Source organism: Dipodomys merriami, unplaced genomic scaffold (genome assembly GCF_024711535.1).
Source record: "Dipodomys merriami isolate MVZ:Mamm:240054 unplaced genomic scaffold, mDipMer1.0.p SCAF_30, whole genome shotgun sequence".
Taxonomy (NCBI): Eukaryota; Metazoa; Chordata; class Mammalia; order Rodentia; family Heteromyidae; genus Dipodomys; species Dipodomys merriami.
Genome location: NW_027204493.1, coordinates 4,669,666 through 4,691,834, shown reverse-complemented (window position 1 = coordinate 4,691,834; position 22,169 = coordinate 4,669,666). Strand labels below are relative to the sequence as shown.

Here is a 22,169-nt window from a genome sequence, read left to right as displayed (position 1 = left end):
TCAAGACTAAGACTATCACTTTGAGCCATAGCTCTGCTTCTGGCTTTCTTGGTAATTGTTGATAAGGTTCTTATGGGCTTTCCTGCCTGGGCTGGCCTCTACCTATTAATTATCTCAGCCTCTTGAGTAGCTAGGATTACAGGCATGAGTCACCAGGACCTGGCTAAGAAATTTATTTGCTATATTTCATCTCTCTGGTGGACATAAACTTGAAAAGTAATCAGATGTTCTGAACCTTTGTGTTTTACTATATGCAAATTATACATCAGCCTTATAAAAGTAGGAGGGGAGGGTGGAAGATATTGGAATCACTCATCGTTCTTTATGGTGATCAACACAGTATGAATTGATATAATAAAAAACTGCTCAATCTGTACTATTTCTAAAGATAGCACACCTCAAAATTGTATTTACTCAGAACCATATGGACTATCTCCTTTTTTTTTTTTTTTTTTTAATTTTTTTATTGTAAAGATTCTATACAGAGGGTTACAGTTACATGAGTGGGGTAATGAGTACACTTCCTCTTGAACATTGTTACCCCCTCCATTGTTTTCTCCCTACCATCCCCTCCCTCCCTCCCTTCCCCAAGGTTCTTTTTTTTTTTTTTTTTTTTTTTTTTTGATTGTGATTAAGTGATTACTTAATTTCCGGAAATTCACAGTATTGTGGAATAATGATGCTCATTTAAAGTCACACGTTCATTCTAACTTTCCTGGAGCAAATTGTCTATCACAGTCTGTAATATATAACGGTTTTCATATGTTATATACCATACACGTGATCAGCAGCATGGGGATATTTAGTAGTGGTTCAACCAGATGAGTGGGAGTTCTTTGTTTCTTAAGTCCTGTTAGTTTTGTCATATCACCTAACATTTTGGATTTATCATCCGCTTATCAGGGAGACCATGTACTGTTTGTCTCTTCGTTCTTGGCTTACCTCGCTCAACATGATTCCTTCTAGCTCCATCCATTTCCCTGCAAATGCCATTATTTTGTCATTTCTAATGGCTGCATAATATTCCATTGTGTATAGATACCACAATTTTTGGATCCATTCATCTGTGGTGGGGCATCTGGGTTGTTTCCATATCCTAGCTATTGTGAACAGTGCTGCAATAAACATGGAGGTGCACGTGTCCTTGTATATTGGTTCCTGTTGTTCAGGCTAGATGCCTAGAAGTGGTATGACTGGGTCGTAAGGGAGGTCAATCTTTAGCTTTCTAAGGACCCTCCAGACTGCTTTCCAAAGTGGTTGTATGAGTGTACATTCCCACCAGCAGTGTAATAGCGTTCCTCGTTCTCCACATCCCCTCCAGCATTTGTCGTTGGCTGATTTGTGGATGTGGGACATTCTGACTGGGGTAAGGTGGTATCTCAGGGTTGTCTTTATTTGCATTTCCTTCACCACCAGGGATGATGAACATTTCCTCATGTGTTTCTTTGCCATTTTTATTTCTTCATTTGAGAAGTCCCTCTTTAGTTCCCTTGCCCATTTAGTAATTGGTTTGTTAGGTTTGGGAGGGATTAGTTTCTTGAGTTCCCTGTATATACAGGATGTTAACCCCTTGTCTGATATATTGCTGGTAAATATTTTTTCCCAATTAGTTGGTTGTCTTTCTAGCTTGGTTGCGATAGCTTTATCTGTGCAGAAGCTTTTTATTTTAAGGTAGTCCCATTTGTCGAGTCTCTCTCCAATTTGTTGTGACCCTGGGACTCTGTTCAGGAAGTTCCTTCCTGTGCCTATTAGTTCAAGTGTCTCTCCTACTCTGTCCTGCAGTAGTTTCAGAGATTCAGGTTTAATGTTAAGGTCTTTAATCCATTTTGAGTTGATGTTGGTGCATGGTGATAGGCTGGGGTCCACTTTTAGTTTTCTGCATGTGGCTGCCCAGTTTTCCCAGCACCAGCGGTTGAAGAGGCTGTGTTTCTTCCATTGTATGTCTTTGGCTCCTTTGTCGAATATCAGCTGGCTGTAGGCCTGTGGATTTATTTCTGGATCTTCTATTCTGTTCCATTGGTCTTCGGGTCTGTTTTTGTGCCAGTACCATGCTGTCTTTGTTATTATAGCTCTGTAGTAGAGTTTGAAGTTCGGCATGGATAGCCCTCCCATATTGTCTTTATCCCCTAGAATTGTTTTGGCTATTCTAGGTCTTTTGTTGTTCCATATGAATTTTTGGACTGTTTTCTGTATTTCAGAGATGTACGTCATTGGGATTTTAATAGGAATTGCGTTGAATTTGTATATTAGTTTTGGAAGTATTACCATCTTTACTATATTAAGTCGGCCTATCCAGGAGCATGGGAGGTCTTTCCATTTCCTAGTGTCTTCTGCAATTTCTTTCTTTAACTTTTTATAGTTCTCATTAAATAGTTCTTTTACATCTTTGGTTAGGTTAATTCCTAAATATTTTATTTTTTGGGAGGTTATTGTGAATGGGGTTGCTCCCTTTATTTCCCTCTCTTCCTGTACGTTATCAGTGTATAGGAAGGCAACTGATTTTTGTGGGTTTATTTTGTATCCTGCTATTTTGCCAAAGTGATTTATGATTTCTAAGAGTTTGGGGATGGAGTTTTTGGGATCTTGGAGGTATAGTATCATGTCGTCTGCAAAAAGGGATAGTTTAACTTCTTCTTTTCCTATGCGGATCCCTTTAATGTCTTTTTCTTGCCTTATTGCCCTGGCTAAGGGTTCTAGGACTATATTGAAGAGGAGTGGAGACAGTGGGCATCCTTGCCTTGTTCCTGATTTTAGGAGAATTGGTTGTAGCTTTTCCCCATTAAGTATAATATTGGCTATTGGTCTGTCATAAATGGCTTTTATTGTTTTTAGAAATGTTCCTTCTATTCCTATTTTCTCCAGAGCTTTTAGCATGAATGAATGTTGAATTTTGTCAAAGGCCTTTTCTGCATCTGTAGCGATAATCATGTGATTCTTGACCTTGGCTCTGTTGATATGTTGGATTACATTTATTGACTTACGTATGTTAAACCATCCCTGTGTCTCTGGGATGAAGCCTACCTGGTCATAGTGAATTATTTTTTTTATGTGTTTCTGGATTCTGTTAGCTAGAATCTTGTTAAGGATCTTTGCATCTGTGTTCATCAAGGAGATTGGCCTGTAATTCTCCTTTTTGGTTGGGTCTTTGCCTGGTTTGGGGATGAGTGTGATATTGGCTTCGTAGAATGAGTTTGGGATAGCTCCTTCCTTCTCTGTTTCTCTGAAGAGCTTGAGGAGTATGGGTATTAGTTCTTGTTTGAAGGTCTTATAGAATTCTGCTGTGAATCCATCTGGTCCTGGGCTTTTTTTTGTTGGAAGACTTTTGATAGCTTCCTGTATCTCATTATAGGATATTGGCTTATTTAATTGGTTAACTTCTTCTTTGCTCAGTTTGGGCAACTTGTATTTCTCTAAAAATGCATCCATTTCTGCCCGATTTTCTTCCTTTAGAGAGTATAGCTTTTGAAAGTAGTCTGTTAGAATTGTTTGGATATCTTGGGTACGTGTGGTGATGTTTCCCGTGGCATCCCTAATCCTATTAATATGGGTTTCCTCTCTTCTTTTTTTAATTAATCTAGCCAATGGGCCATCAATTTTGTTTATTTTTTCAAAGAACCAGCTTTTTGTTTGGTTTATTTTGGTTATGGTTTTCTGATTTTCTAATTGGTTAATCTCTGCTTTTAATTTGGTTATCTGGCTTCTTCTAGTAGCTTTAGGTCCCATTTTTTCCTGTTTTTCTAGCTGTTTTAATTGCAACATGAGATTATTTACTTGGTCTGTCTCCATTCTCTTGATGTGGGCACTGAGGGCAATAAATTTGCCCCTCAGGACTGCTTTTGCTGTGTCCCACAAGTTTCTTTGTGAGGTGTTTTCATTTTCATTGAGTTGTAGGAAATGCTTTATTTCTTCTCTGATCTCTTCTGTTATCCAGGCATTGTTAAGGAGTGTGCTGTTCAATTTCCATGTATTGGAGAAATTTCTGCGGTATGCTTTGTTATTGAGAGCTAGCTTGATTCCACTGTGGTCAGATAGGATACAGGGGATTATGTCGATCCCTTTGTATTTGCTTAAGTTCCTTGCATGAACTATGATATGGTCTATTTTGGAGAAAGTTCCGTGAGCTGCTGAGAAGAATGTGTACTGTGTTGTTTTAGGGTGAAATACTCGGTAGATGTCAGTTAATTCCGCTTGCAGTATGGCCTCTCTTAATTCGGTAGCTTCTTTGCCAATCCTCTGGTTGGTAGACCTGTCCTTTGGTGAGAGTGGTGTGTTAAAGTCTCCTAGTATTATCGTATTGGGATCTATTTTATTCTGTAAGTTTGAGAGCATTTGTTTGACATATCTGGGTGCACCAATATTTGGGGCATATAAGTTGATGATGGTTATATCCTCCTCTTGGATTGTTCCCTTTATTAATATGTAGTGTCCGTCCTTGTCTTTCTGTACTGATTTTAATGAAAAGTTTATTTTGTCAGATATCAGGATAGCTACACCTGCTTTCTTACTGGGGGCGTTTGATTGGTAGATCCTTTTCCACCCCTTCACTCTGAGTTTGTTTGTATGTTTGGCTGAGAGGTGGGTCTCCTGAAGGCAACAGATGGATGGGTCTTGTTTTCTTATCCAGTCCTCAGTTCGTTTTCTTTTAATTGGCGAATTCAGCCCATTTATATTAAGAGAAAGTATAGAGAGATGCATTGTTGTCCCTGCCATTCCGTTTTCCTAAGTTTTTCTTTTTTCCTTTCCTCCTGTGCTTGCTCAGTTAGACTTTGAGTAACGCCTGTTTGGGGCAGGCCCCAGTTCCTGGCTGCTTTCTTCAGGTTGTGTCCCCCCTCTTAGAATTCTTTGTAATGCTGGCTTAATGTTTATGTATTCATTTAGTTTTTCTTTGCTATTAAAAGTTTTCAGTTCTCCATCAAATGTGAATGCTAGCTTTGCCGGGTAGATCAGTCTGGGTTGGCAGTTATTGGCTCTCAGGGCTCGTATGGTGCTTTCCCAGGCTTTTCTTGCATTCATTGTTTGTGTGGAGAGATCTGCAGTAATTCTTATTTTTTTCCCATTGTAGTATAGCTCCTTCTTCATTTTTGCTGCATGCAGGATTGTTTCCTTATTATTCAGATCTATCATTTTTACTATAATGTGTCTAGAAGTGTTTCTCCTGGGGTCTTGCTTGTTGGGTGTTCGATAAGCTTTTGTGATGTAGTTAAGATGGTCGTTTTTGAGGTGGGGAAAATTTTCATTGATTATCTTGTTAAATAGGTGTTGCATTCCCTTGCTCTGGAATTCCTCACCTTCGTCCACTCCAATTATGCGAAGGTTAAATTTTTTAGCATTATCTGCTTGCTCTTGAATATCCCTTTGGTTTAATTTGAGTAATTTTTCCATATCTGTCACTTTTTGGTCCAGTTGGTGTATTCTGTCTTCTGTATCTGACACTCTACCTTCCATTTCATTCACTCTGTTGACAGTGGCTTCTATTGTGGTTTGCATGGAGGAAATGGATCCCTTTATGGATTCAATGTTGGTTCTCAGAGTACTGATCTCACCTCTCAATGAGGTATGCATTACCTCTAATTTGGCGTTTATCTCACTTCTTACTGAGGTTTGTGCAGCTTCTATTTTTGCATGCATCTCTTGTTTGATACCCTGTATCTCTTTGGATAGTTCATCCTTGTGCTCTTTCAATTTCTGATCAATTTCTCGCTTTATTTCTTGAGTCATTGCCTCCAGCAACCCTTGGAAGTAGCCTTTGTCTTCCATTCCTGCTTTGCTCCCACTGGGGCTCTCCCCTGTGTGGCTGCTGGCTTTTGAGGTGAGCTTGCTGTCCTGGGTGGTAGTAAACCTTGTGATTTTTCTCTGTGATTTTCGCATGCAGGTTCAGGAGACTGCTCTTCAATTTTGTTTTGGTGTGTCTGTCTTTGCTTGGTTGCTGATTCTGTATTGGTAGAGAGAGTCTGTGCCTGATCTGGGTTCTGTTGGGAGCCTATTTCCAGCTGCTATTCTGACTTACTTAGGATTCTCAGCTCTCTGCTGTAGATTGCTGGCAGTTCCCGCCTTTGGAAGGGTTGAGCAGCCTAGACTGCTTGTGTTTGCTCCTACGGGTGCTCTTGTGAAGAACAGATGCTCTGGATGCACTCTCCCAAATGCTGGAGTCTGCTATGGGCTCCTGATGTGTTTTTGTTTGTTTGTTTTGGGCTGGTTGTGGGCTTGAACTCTAGGTTTGGGTGCTGTCCCTCAGCTTTTCAGCTCAAGGCTGGCACCCTACCGTTTGAGCCACAGCACCACTTCTGACCCTTTTTGCTTTTGTGATGCTGAGGAATCAGATCCAGGGCCTCATACATCCAAGACTATCACTCTATTGCTGAGCCGCCTTAACAGTCTGAGCTCCTGCTTACTATCAGGTGCTGGCAGCCTGTGTTGCCCAATTCCCAGTCTAGGGTATATGGGTGGAGTTTTGGTGGGGTTTGGGCTTCTCTTGTCCTGGGCCTCCAGGTCTTTTGTTGTCACAGGCGTGCTTCCCCGGGGAGTGTTGTTTCCTGGCTTTCTCCCCTCTGTTGAGGCGTATGCTCAGCTTTTTACTTCAATTGGGAGGAGTTGGTTGTGTTGTTCAGGCGCCGGATCCCCGGGCCTGGTTCCGGCCCCAGCCTGGAGCGCGCTTGTTAGGCCTGTGCTGATGTGTATACCACCTAGGTTATGCAGCCTGGAGCGCACTCGTTAGGCCTGTGCTGATGTGTATACCACCTAGGTTATACAGCCTGGGGGACACAGTTCAAATTTCTTCTACTGTTGGTAGTCTTGACCCAGGGGCGCTGTTCCTGGCTTGGGCATTTAAGCTCCCTTCCAGGGGTGCTCTTGCTCTAGCCTGGCCAGCTGAGTGTGCTCCACGGGCTGGTGGAGCTCTCAAACAGTTCCCAGTTTTAGTGGGTCCTGTGGTCCGGGTGTTGGGGTAGGGAGTCTAGGTCAGGGTCTGGGGATTCCCTCCAGCTCTGGTCTCCCTTGAGGGATACACTTCCCCTGTGGGGTACTCACCCTGGAGCTGGTTGTTTCTGTGTGGTGTAGGTCGTCAGTTGTTGTTGCAATCCGGGCTGGGTTGGGCGGTGGTGGCTCTGTGTGATTCTTTTCTGTCTCTGCCTCTGTCGAAGCTGTCGGGTCAAGAGTGTCCCCGCTCAGACAGCTTCTTCGCGGTACCTCTGGGGCCCGAGTGGCCCCACCGGGTCGTTGCGATCGTGATCGGGCGGGCGGGTGGGTGGTCTGCAGACAGTTCCCTTTGCGCGCTGCTGGCGGTTTTGGCGGGATGGAACCTCTCTGCTCGGGTGGAGAGTGCCGGGTCGTTGCGATCGCGATCGGGCGGGCGCGCTGCTGGTGCCGAGCGGCTTTGGCGGGATGGAGCCTCTCTGCTCAGGTGGAGAGTGAGGGGTGGGGGTGGGATCCTCGTGGAGACTCCCGGCTGGTAGGCTTCTCTGTTCCTGGGGATCCGCTGTTCTGTAAACCAGTACCTGGTGATCTGAAAGCGGCCCCCTGTGTCTCTGCTGTGTCTCTTGGGGCTCCCGCAGCCCCCGCCGGGCCGGCTGGCCGGCGGCTTGGCGCACTGCCGCGCGGCCAGTAAAGGTTGGGGGAGGGGGTCTTCGCTTTTCTTCTGAAATTCTTCTTTTCCTCTGTTTCTTTTTTGTTATTCTCCGCCTCTGGTTTTTCTCTGAGTGTTCGTCTTTTTGTTGTTGTCGGTCTCTTGGGGAGATTAAGCGTTGGAGCTCGAACTCTCTTTTTGGTTGGAGAGAGCTGTGGCGTTTCCCTACTGCCCCGTCGCCATCTTGGTCCCCCCTCCGGACTATCTCCTTTTCACATGTATACTTTTTCAATGTTTTAAAGCTTTGAAAAACTTTCTATTCTCACAGGTTGAAAGTAGTGTACCTTGCCAACTGCTGGAGTCAGTGCTACAAGAACTAAAGGGTTTACAAGAGTTCCTCGACAGAAATTCCCAGTTTGCTGGAGGGCCATTAGGAAATCCAAAGTAAGAATTAAAAAGAAAATGCTTCCTAATATGTTCACTTTTTATAATCACCCTTTTAAGGTATATAATTTGTAAGTTATGTAACCATCACCATTATTTAATTCCAGAGAAGTCAGTCAGTCATTTTCCTATATCCCAGTCCCTGGTAGCCATTTGTCTACTTGCTGTTAAAAAATGGAGCTACCCCTTTTCAATACTTGGTATAAATGGAAAGAGGCAATTACAACTTTTATCTGATTACTTTCTCTTACTATAATGGTAAAAAAAAAAAGATCCATCTATTCCTACTTTCTTTAGTTTTTTTCAACATGAATAAAGGAGATTAAAAATCTTTTCTGTATCTTCAGAGATAAAATAATGTGTTAAAAAATATAGCTGTAGGGGCTGGGAATGTGGCTCAATGGTAGAGTGCTTGCCTTGCATGCATGAGGCCCTGGGTTCGATTCCTCGGCACCACATAAGCAAAAGGAAAAAAAAAAGCCGGAAGTGGCACTGTGGCTCAAGTGGTAGAGCGCTAGCCTTGAGCTGAAGAGCTGAGGGACAGCGCCCAGGCCCAGAGTTCAGGCCCCACAACCGGACCCCCAAAAAAAAGAAATTAAAAAAATAAATAAAAGAAAATAAAAAAATACTGTTGTAGTTGTACATGTCCTCGTTCTGACCAACCCTAGAATGCCTGAAATACTAGTTCTGTAAAATTCACTTGTTTAAATGTTTAATTCAGTAACTGTAAATATATAGATCAACTTTTAGAACATTTTTAGTATCTAGAAGAAAAACTTCTTGTCTATCTGGTATCAGTCCTTTCACACCATCTCCAGTCCCAGAAAGAAGTTATTCATTTATGTGTATGGATTTACCTGTTCTTGATATTTTATAAGCAATCATATTTACTCTGGCTTCTTTGACTTACCCTGTTTTTTGAGGGATCATGTTTGAAAATTATGTTGTAACATATACTGGTACTTTATTCCTTTTTATTTTCTTTTTTTTTTTAATTTAATTTTATTTTATTTGTGAACATACTGTACAGAGGAGTTACAATTACATGGGCAGGATAATGCGTACATTTCTTACCAAGCATTGCAGCCTCCTCCTCCTTTGTTTACCCTTCACATCCCTTCCCAGCCTCCCCCCTCCCCCCACCCAATCCCAGTCCTTCTCCTTCCCCCCCCCCCTTTTTATTTTCTGACAGGTTTGGAATTTTAAGAACATAGACCACATATCTCCCCCCAACACCTCCCGTCCTAAGTCTCTCTGTGCTCAAGGCTAGCACTCTACCACTTGAGCCACAGTGCCACTTTTATGTGGTACTGAGGAACTGAACCCAAGTCTCTGTGCACTTCTACCACTAGGCCACATTCCCAGCCCCCACTTACATATTTTTATGTACTATTTTTTTGTATACATGATTGAATTCTGTTGTAATTCCATTGTAATATAGTGCAGCTGTTAACTACATAACCATATTTGGTGATTTCTTTTCAGTACTACTACCAAAGTGCAGCAAAGACTGATAGGATTCATGCGTCCTGAAAATGGAAATACTCAGCAAATGCAACAGGAGTTGCAGAGGAAGTTCCATGGTAAATTCTTCTGATTATACTTGTACAGGACCCTCTGAAGAGTTTCATTACTTGAAGTGCTGTCCCTGAGCTCTTCAGCTCAAGGCAAGCACTCTACCACCTGAGCCACAGCACCTACTTCCATCGTTTTCTGTGTATGTGCTGCTGAGCAATTGAACCCAGGGCCTCATGCATACAAAGCAAGCACTCTACCACTGAGCCAACTTTCCAGTATCATTATTATAATAGAGAAAATATGAAAATAATTTATATTCCTTTTTAGCCCATAAATTTTTGTCTGTTTACTGCTAGGAAACATGATTTTCATTGTGATTGCTTTTCCTTGTGATGACATAAATGCCTCATAACACTGTTAAAGTGCACAGTTCAGTAATGTCGTGTATTTTGAATAGTTAATAATCTCCAGAACTCTTCCCATCTTTTGGGTTTTTTTACTCTATGTTCTTGTGCTTTTACTTTTTTTTTTTTTTTTTGTCGGTCGTGGGGCTTGAACTCTAGGCCTGGCCGCTGTCCCTCAGCTCTTCAGCTCAAGGAGAGTGCTCTACCACTTGAGCTACAGCTCCACTTCCGGTTTTCTGGTGGTTTATTGGAGATAGGAGTCTCATGGTCTCTCCTGCCTGGGCTGGCTTTGAACCGCGATCCTCAGATCTCAGCCTCCTGAGTAGCTAGGATTACAGGCGTGAGCCACCAGCGCCCGGCTTGTGCTTTTACTTTTGAAGCCCAGTATTTCTGATTGGTAGAATTTCTTTCATTCCTAAATAGCCACTCATTTGCATTTGTCCTAAATTACTTTCTCCCCTTCCTACTGGCCATGGTGTTGTATATATCATTTTGCAAATCCTTCTTTCTGAACTGCTAATGGTACATTAATAAATCTTAAGATTATTACCTGGTGAGAATTGGTACAAATTTAAGTATTCTTGTTGCTGGTAATTTATACTTTGAGCCATTTTGAAGAGCAGTCCTGTTGCTGGTAATTTATACTTTGAGCCATTTTGAAGAATAGTTTTGTTATCTCTACTAAAAGCTGAAAAATACAGGCACACGATCTGTCTCTTTGTTTTTATTTGGTTGTACTGTACTGTTGTACTGTACTGTTCAGTGTTGTGCATTGTAAGCAGGTGCTCTACCACTTAACCCATGCCTATAGCCCCTTTTGCTTTTTTTTTTATGTTTCAGGTATTGTCTCAGTTTTGCCCAGGTTTGCCTTAAACTTCTATCCTTTCATATCTGCCTCCCTCATAAATTGGGGGTTATATAGAAATGAATCACCATGCCCCACCTCTAAATGTATGCTCTTAAAGCCAGCCATCTTTCATGTGATTTTCTTTCTTTTTTTTCCTTTCTGTGGTGGGGCTTGAACTCTGGGCCTACGCACTGTCCATGAACTCTTCAACTCAAGGCAAGTGGTCTACCATTTGAGTCACAGTATCACTTCTGGTTTCTAGTGGTTAATTGGAAATAAAAGTCTCACAGACTTTCCTGCCTGGGCTGGCTTTGAATCCTGATCCTCATATCTCAGCCTTCTGAGTAGCTAGGATTACATTGGCATGAGCCACTGGCACCACTTTCACGTCATTTTCATCAAACATCCTTCCCCACAATAGTATTATATTCATTTTATGTTAACTCAGGTGTTTATGGTTTCTTTTTGTTTTGTTTTTATTGCTGAAAGCTAACATACAACTTCACACATACTATTCAAATATTTTATATTTGATTTTTTGCTGGTCTTTGGGCTTGAACTCAGGGCCTGGGCACTGTCCCTGAGCTTTGCTCAAGGGTAGCACTCTACCACTTGAGCCACAGCACCACTTCCAGTTTTCTAGTGGTTTATTGGAGATAAGAGTCTCACGGATTTTCGTGCCCAGGCTGTCTTTGAACCGTGATCCTCAGATCTCAGCCTCCTGAGTAGCTAGGATTACAAGTGTCAGCCACTGGTGCCTGGCTGTTCTGAGTATTTTATTGGAAATGAGAGTCTCAAGGACTTTCCTGTCTGGCTTCAAACCATGATCCTCAGATCTCAGCCTCCTCAGTACCTAGGATTACAGGCGTGAGCCACTGGTGTCTGTCTTAATTTTCAAATATTTGATATCACTGAACCACAATGCCAAATCAGCTAAGATATTAACACATAATTCAGGCAAAATTTCTAGAAATTACTTTCACTTTTTTTGTTTGGGTGGGGGGTCCGGTCGTGGGACCTGAACTCTGGGCCTGGGCTCTATCCCTCAGCTCTTCAGCTCAAGGCTGGCGCTCTACCACTTGAGCCACAGCACCACTTCCAGCTTTTTTCTTTTTGCTTATGTGGTGCTGAGGAGTCGAACCGAGGGCCTCATGCATGCAAGGCAAGTGCTCTACCACTGAGCCACCTTCCCAGCCCCTCACCTGTTTTAAATTCTATTACCTATATCCTCTTTTTTAAAAAATTGTACTTTCTACTTAAGAGGATAGAACAAAAGCTGTCATTATAATGAATTGATTTCATGACCTTTCAATGAGTAGTATAATTTCAGGGTTGAGAAACAGTCCTAGAGAAACATTACTGTACCTTTAGAAAACCATGGACTTTTTTGTTTTCGTTTTTATATTACCTTACTCCCTTTCTTCCCACTTTTTCCAGACAGTAGTGGTTTTGATTATGCCATCTTCATGTGTGTATGTGTGTGTATATAGATATATCTATAGTATGATGTATTTGTCATGTTCACCTCGTCTCCCAGTACCCTCTCCCTTTTCTCCTGTTTCAATCTGCCTCTTCCCCAGCTAGTCCCCCTTCACACTTATAATGTCCCAGTATTGTTACTGACATTTTAGGTTTAGTTTCTGTATGTGAGCAAAAGCCTGCTATTTAGAGTTTTTCTTGGTGGTGTTTTTTTTTGTTTGTTTGTATTTTTAGTGACAGGAAAGTTTTGTGATGGTAGTGGTGGTGGTGGTGGTAATGGGGCCTGAATTTGGGGCTAGTGGGTAGTCCCTTGAGCTCTTTCACCCAGCATTAGTGCTCTATCACTTTGAGCCACAACTCCATTTCAGGTTTTCTGGTGGTTAACTGGAGATTAGCGTCTCACAGATTTTCCTGCCCAGGCTCGCCTTGAATCACAATCCTCAGATCTTAGCCACCAGTGCCGGCTGAGATAGGAAAGTTTATTAGGAAAAGAAACACTTTCAACAGACTCATAGCAAGTTAACATTAGGATGAGCATGATAGTTATATACGTAACCTCTTCTATATCTCTTTTTCTTGTAAATTAATATATAAAAGTATGTGTGCTGGGAAGGGAGCTAGTTTTAATGTTTTAGTGTCCTTACTTTAATGTCTGAGTCTGGTTCTTTTTTTGGGGGGGGGGTCCGGTCATGGAGCCTGACTCTGGGCCTGAGCGCTGTCCCTCAGCTCTTCAGCTCAAGGCTAGCGCTCTACCATTTGATCCCCAGCGCCACTTCCTGCTTTTTTCTTTTTGCTTATGTGGTTCTGAGGAATCGAACCCAGGGCTTCATGCATGCAAGACAAGCGCTCTACCACTGAGCCACCTTCCCAGCCCATGAATCTGGTTCTTTTTATATTAATTTTAAATCTATGTCTATCTGTCTATCCTTTCTTATTCTCACTGTGTCTTATAGGTTGGAGGACAAGGTAGCTCTCTTAAATATTTGGATTTTGGAGCTTGGCTTACCCTGCTCCACATGCTGATCTCTAGCTCCTGTCACTTTATTTCAAACAACATAATTCCTTCTTGCTGGATAAATAGTATTAATTACTAAAAAAACAAAGCAGAACTTTTTTTGGGGGCGAGGGGTCTGGTCGTGGGGCCTGAACTCTGGGTCTGGGCGCTGTCCCTCAGCTCTTCAGCTCAAGGCTAGCGCTCTACCACTTGAGCCACAGCGCCACTTCCGGCTTTTTTCTTTTTGCTTATGTGGTGCTGAGGAATCGAACCCAGGGCCTCAGGCATGCAAGGCAAGAGCTCTACCACTGAGCCACCTTCCCAGCCCCTGTTTTTTGTTTTTGTTGGTCATGAGGCTTAAACTGTGGGCCTGGACACTGTCCTTCAGCTTGTCAGCTCAAGACTAGCGTTCTACCACTTGATCCACAGTGTTCTACCACTTGATCCACAGCTCCACTTCCAGTTTTCTGAGTGGCTTATAAGAGATAAGAGTCTCAAGATCTTTCCTGCCCAGGCTGGCTTTGAATTGTGATCCTCAGATCTCAGCCTCCTGAGTATTTAAGATTATAGGCGTGAGCCACTGACGCCCACAAAACTTTTTTTATTGTACTGGGATTTGCACTCACACTTGAGGCACACTCCTAGCCCTTCAGGATATCCCTTGAGGATATTTATGGTTTTTATTTTAGTAGCAAACCACTGAAAACAATCTAAATGTCCTTCAGGTAGGAAATGGGTTGAATTATGGTACATTCTCATCATAGAAAACTCAGAAATAAGGGCTGGGAAGGTGGCTCAGTGGTAGAGCGCTTTACTTGCATGCATGAGGCCCTGGGTTCGATTTCTCAGCACCACATAAGCAAAAAGAAAAAAAGCTGTAAGTGGCGCTGTGGCTCAAGTGGTAGAGCGCTAGCCTTGAGCTGAAGAGCTGTTCAGGCCCCACGACCAGACCCAAAAATATAAAAAAAACAAAAACAAAAAAAAAACCTCAGAAATAAAAGTAAATTTACTTGATTTATATTTACAATATGGGTAGGTTGTCAATGTATAAAGTGGTAAAAAAAAGTGATTGTTAAGAACACAGCATTAGCCGGGCGCTGGTGGCTCACGCCTGTAATCCTAGCTACTCAGGAGGCTGAGATCTGAGGATCGCGGTTCAAAGCCAGCCCGGGCAGGAGAGACTGTGAGACTCCTATCTCCAATAAACCACCAGAAAACCGGAAGTGGCGCTGTAGCTCAAGTGGTAGAGCGCTCGCCTTGAGCTGAAGAGCTGAGGGATAGCTCCCAGGCCCAGAGTTCAAGCCCCACGACCGACAAAAAAAAAAAAGAACACAGCATTATTATTTTTATGTACTTACACTACAACAACTGGTGTGTGTGTGCCTTTGGGGGCAGAAAAGAGAGTAACAAAATTTTAGCTATAACTGTTGGTTTCATTTGAAATAAAGCAAATAATCTATTTTAATGTATGTCATTTTATGAAACATCACAAGTTGCATTTTGTCATTCATTAGAGGCTCAACTGAGTGAAAAAGTTTCACTTCAGGCAATCCAGCAGTTGGTGAGAAAATCATACCAGGCTCTGGCTTTATGGAAACTGCTTTGTGAACATCAGTTTACCATCATTGTAGGAGAACTTCAAAAGGTAAAGTTCATATATTTTCTTTAGGATCACAAAGTTAATAGGTGATGTTTGTTGTTGTTGCATGATTTAAATTTTATACTTTGGTTTGGGTAGTGCTTAGTTTATGATAAAAATTAGTACATTATAAAGAGTATACAAAAATGTGGTAATGTAGCCAAATGCCAGTGGCTCATTCCTGTAATCCTAATTCCTGAGGAAACTGAATATCTGGAGGATAAAAGTTTGTAGACAATTGGGCAGGTAGTTCATGAGATTCTTAACTCTAATTACTCACCAAAAAGCCAAATGTGGAACTGTGGGTTGAGTGATAAGAGTATTAGCCTTGAGCACATTAAGGAACAGTGTGCCCTTAGTTCAAGCCCCAGTACCAGCACATATACAACACACACACACTAACTGCATTTTTTAAAGGTATTGAATGGTTTGTTCATCAACTATATAATAAGGCATAAAGGGGCTTGTGTTACTTTTTAGTATGTAAAAGATGCCTAGGTTCAACCAGCCAAACTAGCTGAATTTATACTGTCATTTTAATATTTTCCATCAGATTTTAATCATTTTTCCTGTCTATTGACAATTATTTCTTGATTTATTTAGGGTGACAAAGTGGTAATTTTCTAAACATGATTCCTTCAGCAGTTGTTAACTTCAATTCTTGAAAAATAAGTTTTCTATTTCTTCTAAAGTTTTTTGATTACGGTGAAATCTTGACTCTCTAGGTGCCATTTTTCAAAGTTAGAAAGTGATCTACAGTTCCTTTCACTAGCATGCAAGTAGTCTGGAGTTTTGTTGAGGGAAATTCCCTCTTCCCTTCTCCCTGCTCCTACCTCTAACCCTACCCCATGATCTACAACTTGAGCCACATCTACACTTCTGCCTTTTTACTGGTAAATTGTAGCTAAGAATCTCATACTCTTTCTTTTCTGGGCTGGCTTTGAACCACAATTCTCCTGAATAGACAGGATTGTAGGAATGAGCCATCAAACCCAGCTTTTTTTTTTTTTTTTTTTTAATGGCAATACTTTGAATCACAGTTCCCAAATCTCAGCCTTCTGAGTAGCTAGGATTACAGGGGTGAGCTACCAGCTCCTGGCTTATTATTTTCTTTTTTATAGCAGTACTGGGGTTTTGAACCTAGGACCTTGTGCTTGCTAAGCAGGTCCTCTACCACTTGAATCATTGCCCCCAGCCAGTTTGATTTTTTTTTTTTTTTCGGCCGTGGGGCTTGAACTCTGGGCCTGGGCGCTGTCCCTCAGCTCTTCAGCTCAAGGCGAGCGCTCTACCACTTGAGCTACTGTGCCACTTCCCCAGTTTGATATTTTTAAGCAGAATTTTTTTTACCTTTTTGAAAATTGAATCTATTATTTCTAGTCACAAAAATAATTTTCATTTCTATACCAGATAATCTAATGTTCTTCAGTTTTGTTGTGTGGTAAACTTAATGTAAATAATGGTTTAGACTATGAGTAATTTGTGATCCATCTTTCCTTACCAGTTTATATTTTCAAGAGTTGCAGGTTAAATGATTTTCAAAGATTTGATCATATTGTGGGTATTTTTGAAATTTAGAAAGATTATCAGTTCATTAAACAGTATATTTTACTGTAGTGTAATCATCTTAATACATTGGAACTCCATTGTAGAAAGCCAAATTGCTCAAAATGAAGATCATACTCTATGTTAAAACCTTTCAAATAGAATTATTACTTTATTTAGGAAAAATAAAAAAAATCAAGATTTACTTATTTGCAGTGTTTGGGTTCAAATACAGTCCTGCTACATGCTAAACAAATGCTCTACCATTTCCTTTCACCTCTAGCCCTATCTCATGATTTTTTTAGATGTAATGAAGGGATCGTATCTTCCTAGTTGTCACTAAAGTCATGTGATATGGCTTTATTTTTTATTTAACCTGGCCTTGATAGAGTTAGAAGCTTGTACCATAGCTACAGTATGGGTTGATTTTATGCACGTTTGCAGAATTGCTTCTCTGATACCTTTTTTTAGTGGTGGGATTGAATTTAGGGTTCTACTAGTGAACCACACTTACTTTGTCCTTTAAATTACAAAACCTATTTAGGTTTAGGTTATTTTAAGTCATGCAAATTACTTCTGCATATAAATATACTATACTGATAATTTTTTTATTGTAAAGGTGATGTACAGAGAGGTTACAGCTACATAAGTCAGGTAATTAGTACTTTTTTTTTTTTTTTTTTGGTCTGTCATGAGGATTGAAGTTGGCCTGGGTGCTTTCCCTGAGCTCTTCAGCTCAAGGCTAGCACTCTACCACTTGAGCCACAGTGCCACTTCTGGTTTTATGGTGGTTTATTGGAGATAAGAGTCTCAGGACTTACCTGCCTGGTCTAGCTTTGAACCATGATCCTCAGATTCAGCCTCCTGGGTAGCTAGGATTACAGGTGTGATACATGGGCACTCGGCAATACATTTCTTCTGCATTTTTTTTTTTTTTAAACCAGTTGTGGGGCCTGAACTCTGGGTCTGGGTGCTGTCCTCAGCTCTTCAGCTCAAGGCTAACGCTCTACCACTAGAGCCACATTGCCACTTCTGGCTTTTTCTGTTTATGTGGTGCTGAGGAGTCAAACCCTGGGCCTCATGCATGCGAGGCAAGCACTCGACCACTGAACCACTATCTCAGCCCAGTACATTTCTTTTTGAACTGTGTCACTTCTTCCCTCGGTTCGATAGAAAAGATTTTTCTCTTCCTAGGAATTGCAAGAACAATTGAAGATTACCACCTTTAAAGATCTTGTAATCAGGGACAAAGAACTCACTGGAGCATTAATTGCTTCTCTTATCAACTGCTACATCAGAGATAATGCTGCTGTGGATGGCATTAGCTCACATTTACAGGACATCTGCCCTCTTCTGTATAGCACTGATGATGCAGTTTGTTCTAAGGTATGATGCTTTTTTAACTGTTTCTGTGTTGTTGGTTTTTTTTTTTTTTTTTTTACAAGTTTTATACTATAATCTAAATGAAAATCAAGAATAGAAATCAGGAACTGTCTTGCTTTATTCAAAATATGATCTCAAAAGAATCTTTTAGTATATCTGGATTCAGAATCCTTATCTAAAAAAGTTCAAATACATAGTTTCATAAAATCCCTGTACTTAAACCCTTAAGGTTTTATATAATCTTTGATACCATTTGGAATATTTTAAAAAAGAAAAGGGGGAATAAAGAAGTTTAATAATTAGCAATTTGTTTCTTTGCATAAAAATTAAAAATAACCACTAAGATTTTAGGTAAATATGTAGTTATTTAAAGTTAATGGGGAAATTTTTATTGATCCTTTCCTACAGGTGGAAAAATAAGTAAAACAGTGTCATACGGACTGCCTGCTGACCAATAATGTATTGACTAGGCAAGAGAATTACCAGACAGAACTGTCTTGCTTAAAATATTTGTGAGAGGAATTAAGAATAGCTAGTCTTTTTTTGATCAAAACTTTTCTGCCTAAAATTAAGAAGAAGTAAGTTTGTAGAGTTTTTACTTATATGATAATGAACTACATATAAATTTAGCCATACCTGAAGCTTCTGTTGACAGCATCATGTATCTGCTTGATTTTATGTTTTTAAAATTTCTGTCATTTCTTTTAGGCAAATGAACTTCTTCAGCGTTCCCGACAAGTTCAAAATAAGATTGAGAAAGAAAGAATGTTAAGAGAATCATTAAAGGAATATCAAAAAATCAGTAATCAAGTGGACCTTTCCAATGTTTGTGTTCAGTATAGACAAGGTGAGAAACTAAATGTTCTTGTCTTTTACTTAACTCAGAGGACAATAACTCAGCTCCCCAAATGATATTTTGAAATTGAAGACTTTTTGGTGATGAGATCAGATCAGATACAGGGTCTTGTGGTACGTGCTTAGCAAATCTCTACCTCTGAAGCTACACCAAGCATGAAGTATGTAACTTTGGAACATTGGAGTTGTAATCATTGTCTAGTTAAAAGTACTGTCTCATATACTTTTAATATTTTTTAATTTTTTGACTTAATTTTAAAAATCAAAACTGCTAGGAGCCTTTAAAACTAAATCAAATTGTTTGTGATATAATATCGGTATTATTTTGAATCCCACCATTTTCTCCCTTTCTCCAAAATAAAGAATTCCTTTCTGTTATTTTAATGAGAAAATGTTTTTCAAGAAGCACTATTTTGATAGCTGCCTTCCAGTCATGTAGACTGTTAATCACATCAGAAATGTTCTGTTTTCACTAAAGTAATCAATAGAGACATGGAGTTGATGATTGTTTTTCTATGCTAGATAAGGGAAAATATATTCTGCTTAGTAATAAATTCTTGGCTCTTGTCTGTTTTCTTTCCCATTAGTTCGTTTTTATGAGGGTGTGGTAGAACTTTCGCTTACTGCTGCAGAGAAAAAAGATCCTCAGGGGCTTGGACTTCATTTCTATAAACACGGAGAACCAGAAGAAGATGTAGTTGGACACCAGGCTTTCCAAGAAAGGTAAGTACTAAAGCCTTAGAAGGTTATCAACCTTGGGGCTGGGAAGGTGGCTCAGTGGTAGAGCGCTTGCCTGGCATGCGTGAGACCCTGGGTTCAATTCCTCAGCACCACTAAAGAAAAAAGCCAGAAGTGGTGCTGTGGCTCAGGTGGTAGAGCGCTAGCCTTGAGCTGAAGAGCTGAGGGACAGTGCCCAGGCCCAGAGTTCAGGCCCCACGACCGGACCCAAAAAAAAAGAAGGTTATCAGCCTTTTAGAGAGTTTACTGATGCTATTTTTTTTTAAAATAATTACTTTATTTGAGAACAGAACTGGTTTCACTACCATCCCTCTCTCACTATTGCCTGCTTTCTTTTTCTAAGTGAAAGTACTTTATTTAAAAGGAGTGGGTTTTTTCATATTTTATTTTCTTTTATTGTTATTAGTAGTAGTTTTAAGTAGTTTTATAAAGGGGTTGCAATTATAACCTGACTTAAGGAATTGTAACTGATTACAGTTCTGACTGAATGGGTTACAGTTCCTTAAGTCACGTTATGAATGTCTTTCCATCCCTCCCTCCCTCTTTCCAATTTTGTCTCCTTCTTCCCTTCTCTCTTTTTCTCTTTTTTTTTTTTTTTCACCCTTACTAGGGTTTGAACTCAGGAACTCCTATTTGATCAGCTTGCTCACTCAGCTGGCAATTTACCATTAGATCCATTCTTTGGGCCCAGTACTAGAACTTGAATTCAGGGTTTTTTACTTTAAGATAATTTTTTAAAATCTTCACACATTTGTATTGTTAACAGGAAACATGAATGTCAGTAAAGGAAATGCATTAACTCTTAAACTTTTTCTTTGTCAATACATTCATTTTATGGCTTTACTCTTCTATGTTTAACCAAACATTTCTCAAACCTATCGAAAAAGCATAACATATGTATTATTTTAAAAACAAATACATACATGTATTTGTCAAAATACTTCAAATTTTTTGTATATGTTTAATGTAGATAAAATATATTAATTGCTGTATATATAAATAATAATTTGTTCCTTCTCCATTTTCTTTTAGACTAAACAGTTATAAATGCATTACAGATACACTTCAAGAACTAGTAAATCAAAGTAAGGCAGCTCCTCAGTCTCCTAGTGTACCAAAAAAACCTGGTCCTCCAGTCTTGTCATCTGATCCCAATATGCTGAGTAATGAAGAAGCAGGACATCATGTAAGGGACATAGCATATTTCCATCTGGAAGTACAGTTTTGCTTGATGTGATATAATTATTTTTGGAAAAGCAATCACCCTTAGGAAGTATTTAACCTCATTTTTTCCCCATAGATTTGGAAATAATGTATTGTGATGCCCAGTAAGGAAGCATTTTTATCCATGCTAATTTTCACTGTTTTATTTTAGTTTGAACACATGCTCAAATTGGCTCAGCGGTCCAAGGATGAGCTCTTTAGTATTGCTCTTTATAATTGGCTGATACAGGCTGACCTTGCAGATAAGCTGCTACAGGTAAAAATGTTAATTTATTGTTAATTTATATTTTATATTTGTATTTTAATTTATATTTTCAAGTAGCATTACATTAGTACATACTCAGTATGGTAAATTCAGTTTTTCATTCTGTGTCTATTAGATGCTATGTATGCTAGTACATACAGAGTTTGGTACATACATATGTTAGTACATATATACTTTAATTTTACTGTTGAATTGTATTTTTTATCAAGATAATTTATATTGTGAAGTAGAAGTCACTGTGTTATAAAGTTAGAGATCTCAACTTCGTTTTAGTTCTGCCATTAAGGCACTCTGTGACTTTAAACATGTTTTCATGTTCTCTGATCTATAAAATGAAAACAGCATTTGATATCAAGGATGCATGGGAATAGGTAGCTGTGTTGCAGTAGCTGAGTAAATAATCACTGCTTGCTGGTTTCAGTTCCTCAAGTAGTTTACCTCCCAGTGGGAGCAAACCAAGGGCCTATTGTATATTTCTACTTGAGCAGAATTTGCACTTGTATAGTCAATTATATTCATCAGTCTGATATAATTTTTATCTGAACTTCCTCATTAACTATGGTAAAACAAAAATCATTTATATTGTGAAAATCCTCCTTTCATCTATTGATTATAATTTTGCTTGTTGACATGAAATAAGGCAAAATTACAGTTGTCTTTTCTGACTACCAGCTAAGTGGTCAGAGATTATTTTGAATAATTGTATAATTTCTAGATTGCTTCTCCATTTCTGGAGCCACATCTAGTCCGAATGGCCAAAGTGGATCAAAACAAAGTTCGTTACATGGATTTACTCTGGAGGTATTATGAGAAGAACAGAAGTTTTAGCAATGCTGCTCGTGTCCTGTCCAAATTGGCTGATATGCATAGGTATGACACAGTATTCTCATAGTGAAATATGAAGACAGGGCTTAGTTATATCCAGATTTCACAGGTCCTATCAAATGCTTTTCTTTGATTTTCCAAAAATTTATAATTCTCTTTTTTTTGGTGCTGGTCTTGGGGCTTGAGTGCAGGGTCTGGGCATTATCCCAGAGCTTTTGTGTTCAAGACTAGGACTCTTTCTCAGACGTTCCTGCCCTGGCTAGCTTCCTATAGCTGGGATTATAGACATGAATACCAGCTACTGGCTTTTTAAATTGCTATAACTTTTTAAGAGCATTCCTACATATATTTAACTCACTTTCTTCTGCGTGTGAAATGGCATATATAAATCCACTTTTTAATTCTCACAGTCTTTTCCATAATAATAATACTCTTCAACTACTGCATTACT

The 22,169-nt window shown here is 39.8% G+C and overlaps 1 protein-coding gene across 1 annotated transcript in view; it reads left to right on the top strand.

Annotated features, from left to right (window-relative positions):
- The window catches only part of Nup155 (nucleoporin 155), a 71,832-nt gene that overhangs the window by 34,142 nt on the left and 15,521 nt on the right, over positions 1–22,169 (top strand). Inside the window, exons 21-29 of the mRNA XM_070041053.1 lie at positions 7,890–8,005; positions 9,491–9,588; positions 14,762–14,892; positions 17,623–17,814; positions 18,520–18,658; positions 19,254–19,389; positions 20,437–20,590; positions 20,780–20,884; positions 21,609–21,763. Of these exons, the coding sequence (XP_069897154.1) occupies positions 7,890–8,005; positions 9,491–9,588; positions 14,762–14,892; positions 17,623–17,814; positions 18,520–18,658; positions 19,254–19,389; positions 20,437–20,590; positions 20,780–20,884; positions 21,609–21,763 (1,226 nt within the window). The remainder of the gene's footprint in view (positions 1–7,889; positions 8,006–9,490; positions 9,589–14,761; positions 14,893–17,622; positions 17,815–18,519; positions 18,659–19,253; positions 19,390–20,436; positions 20,591–20,779; positions 20,885–21,608; positions 21,764–22,169) is intronic.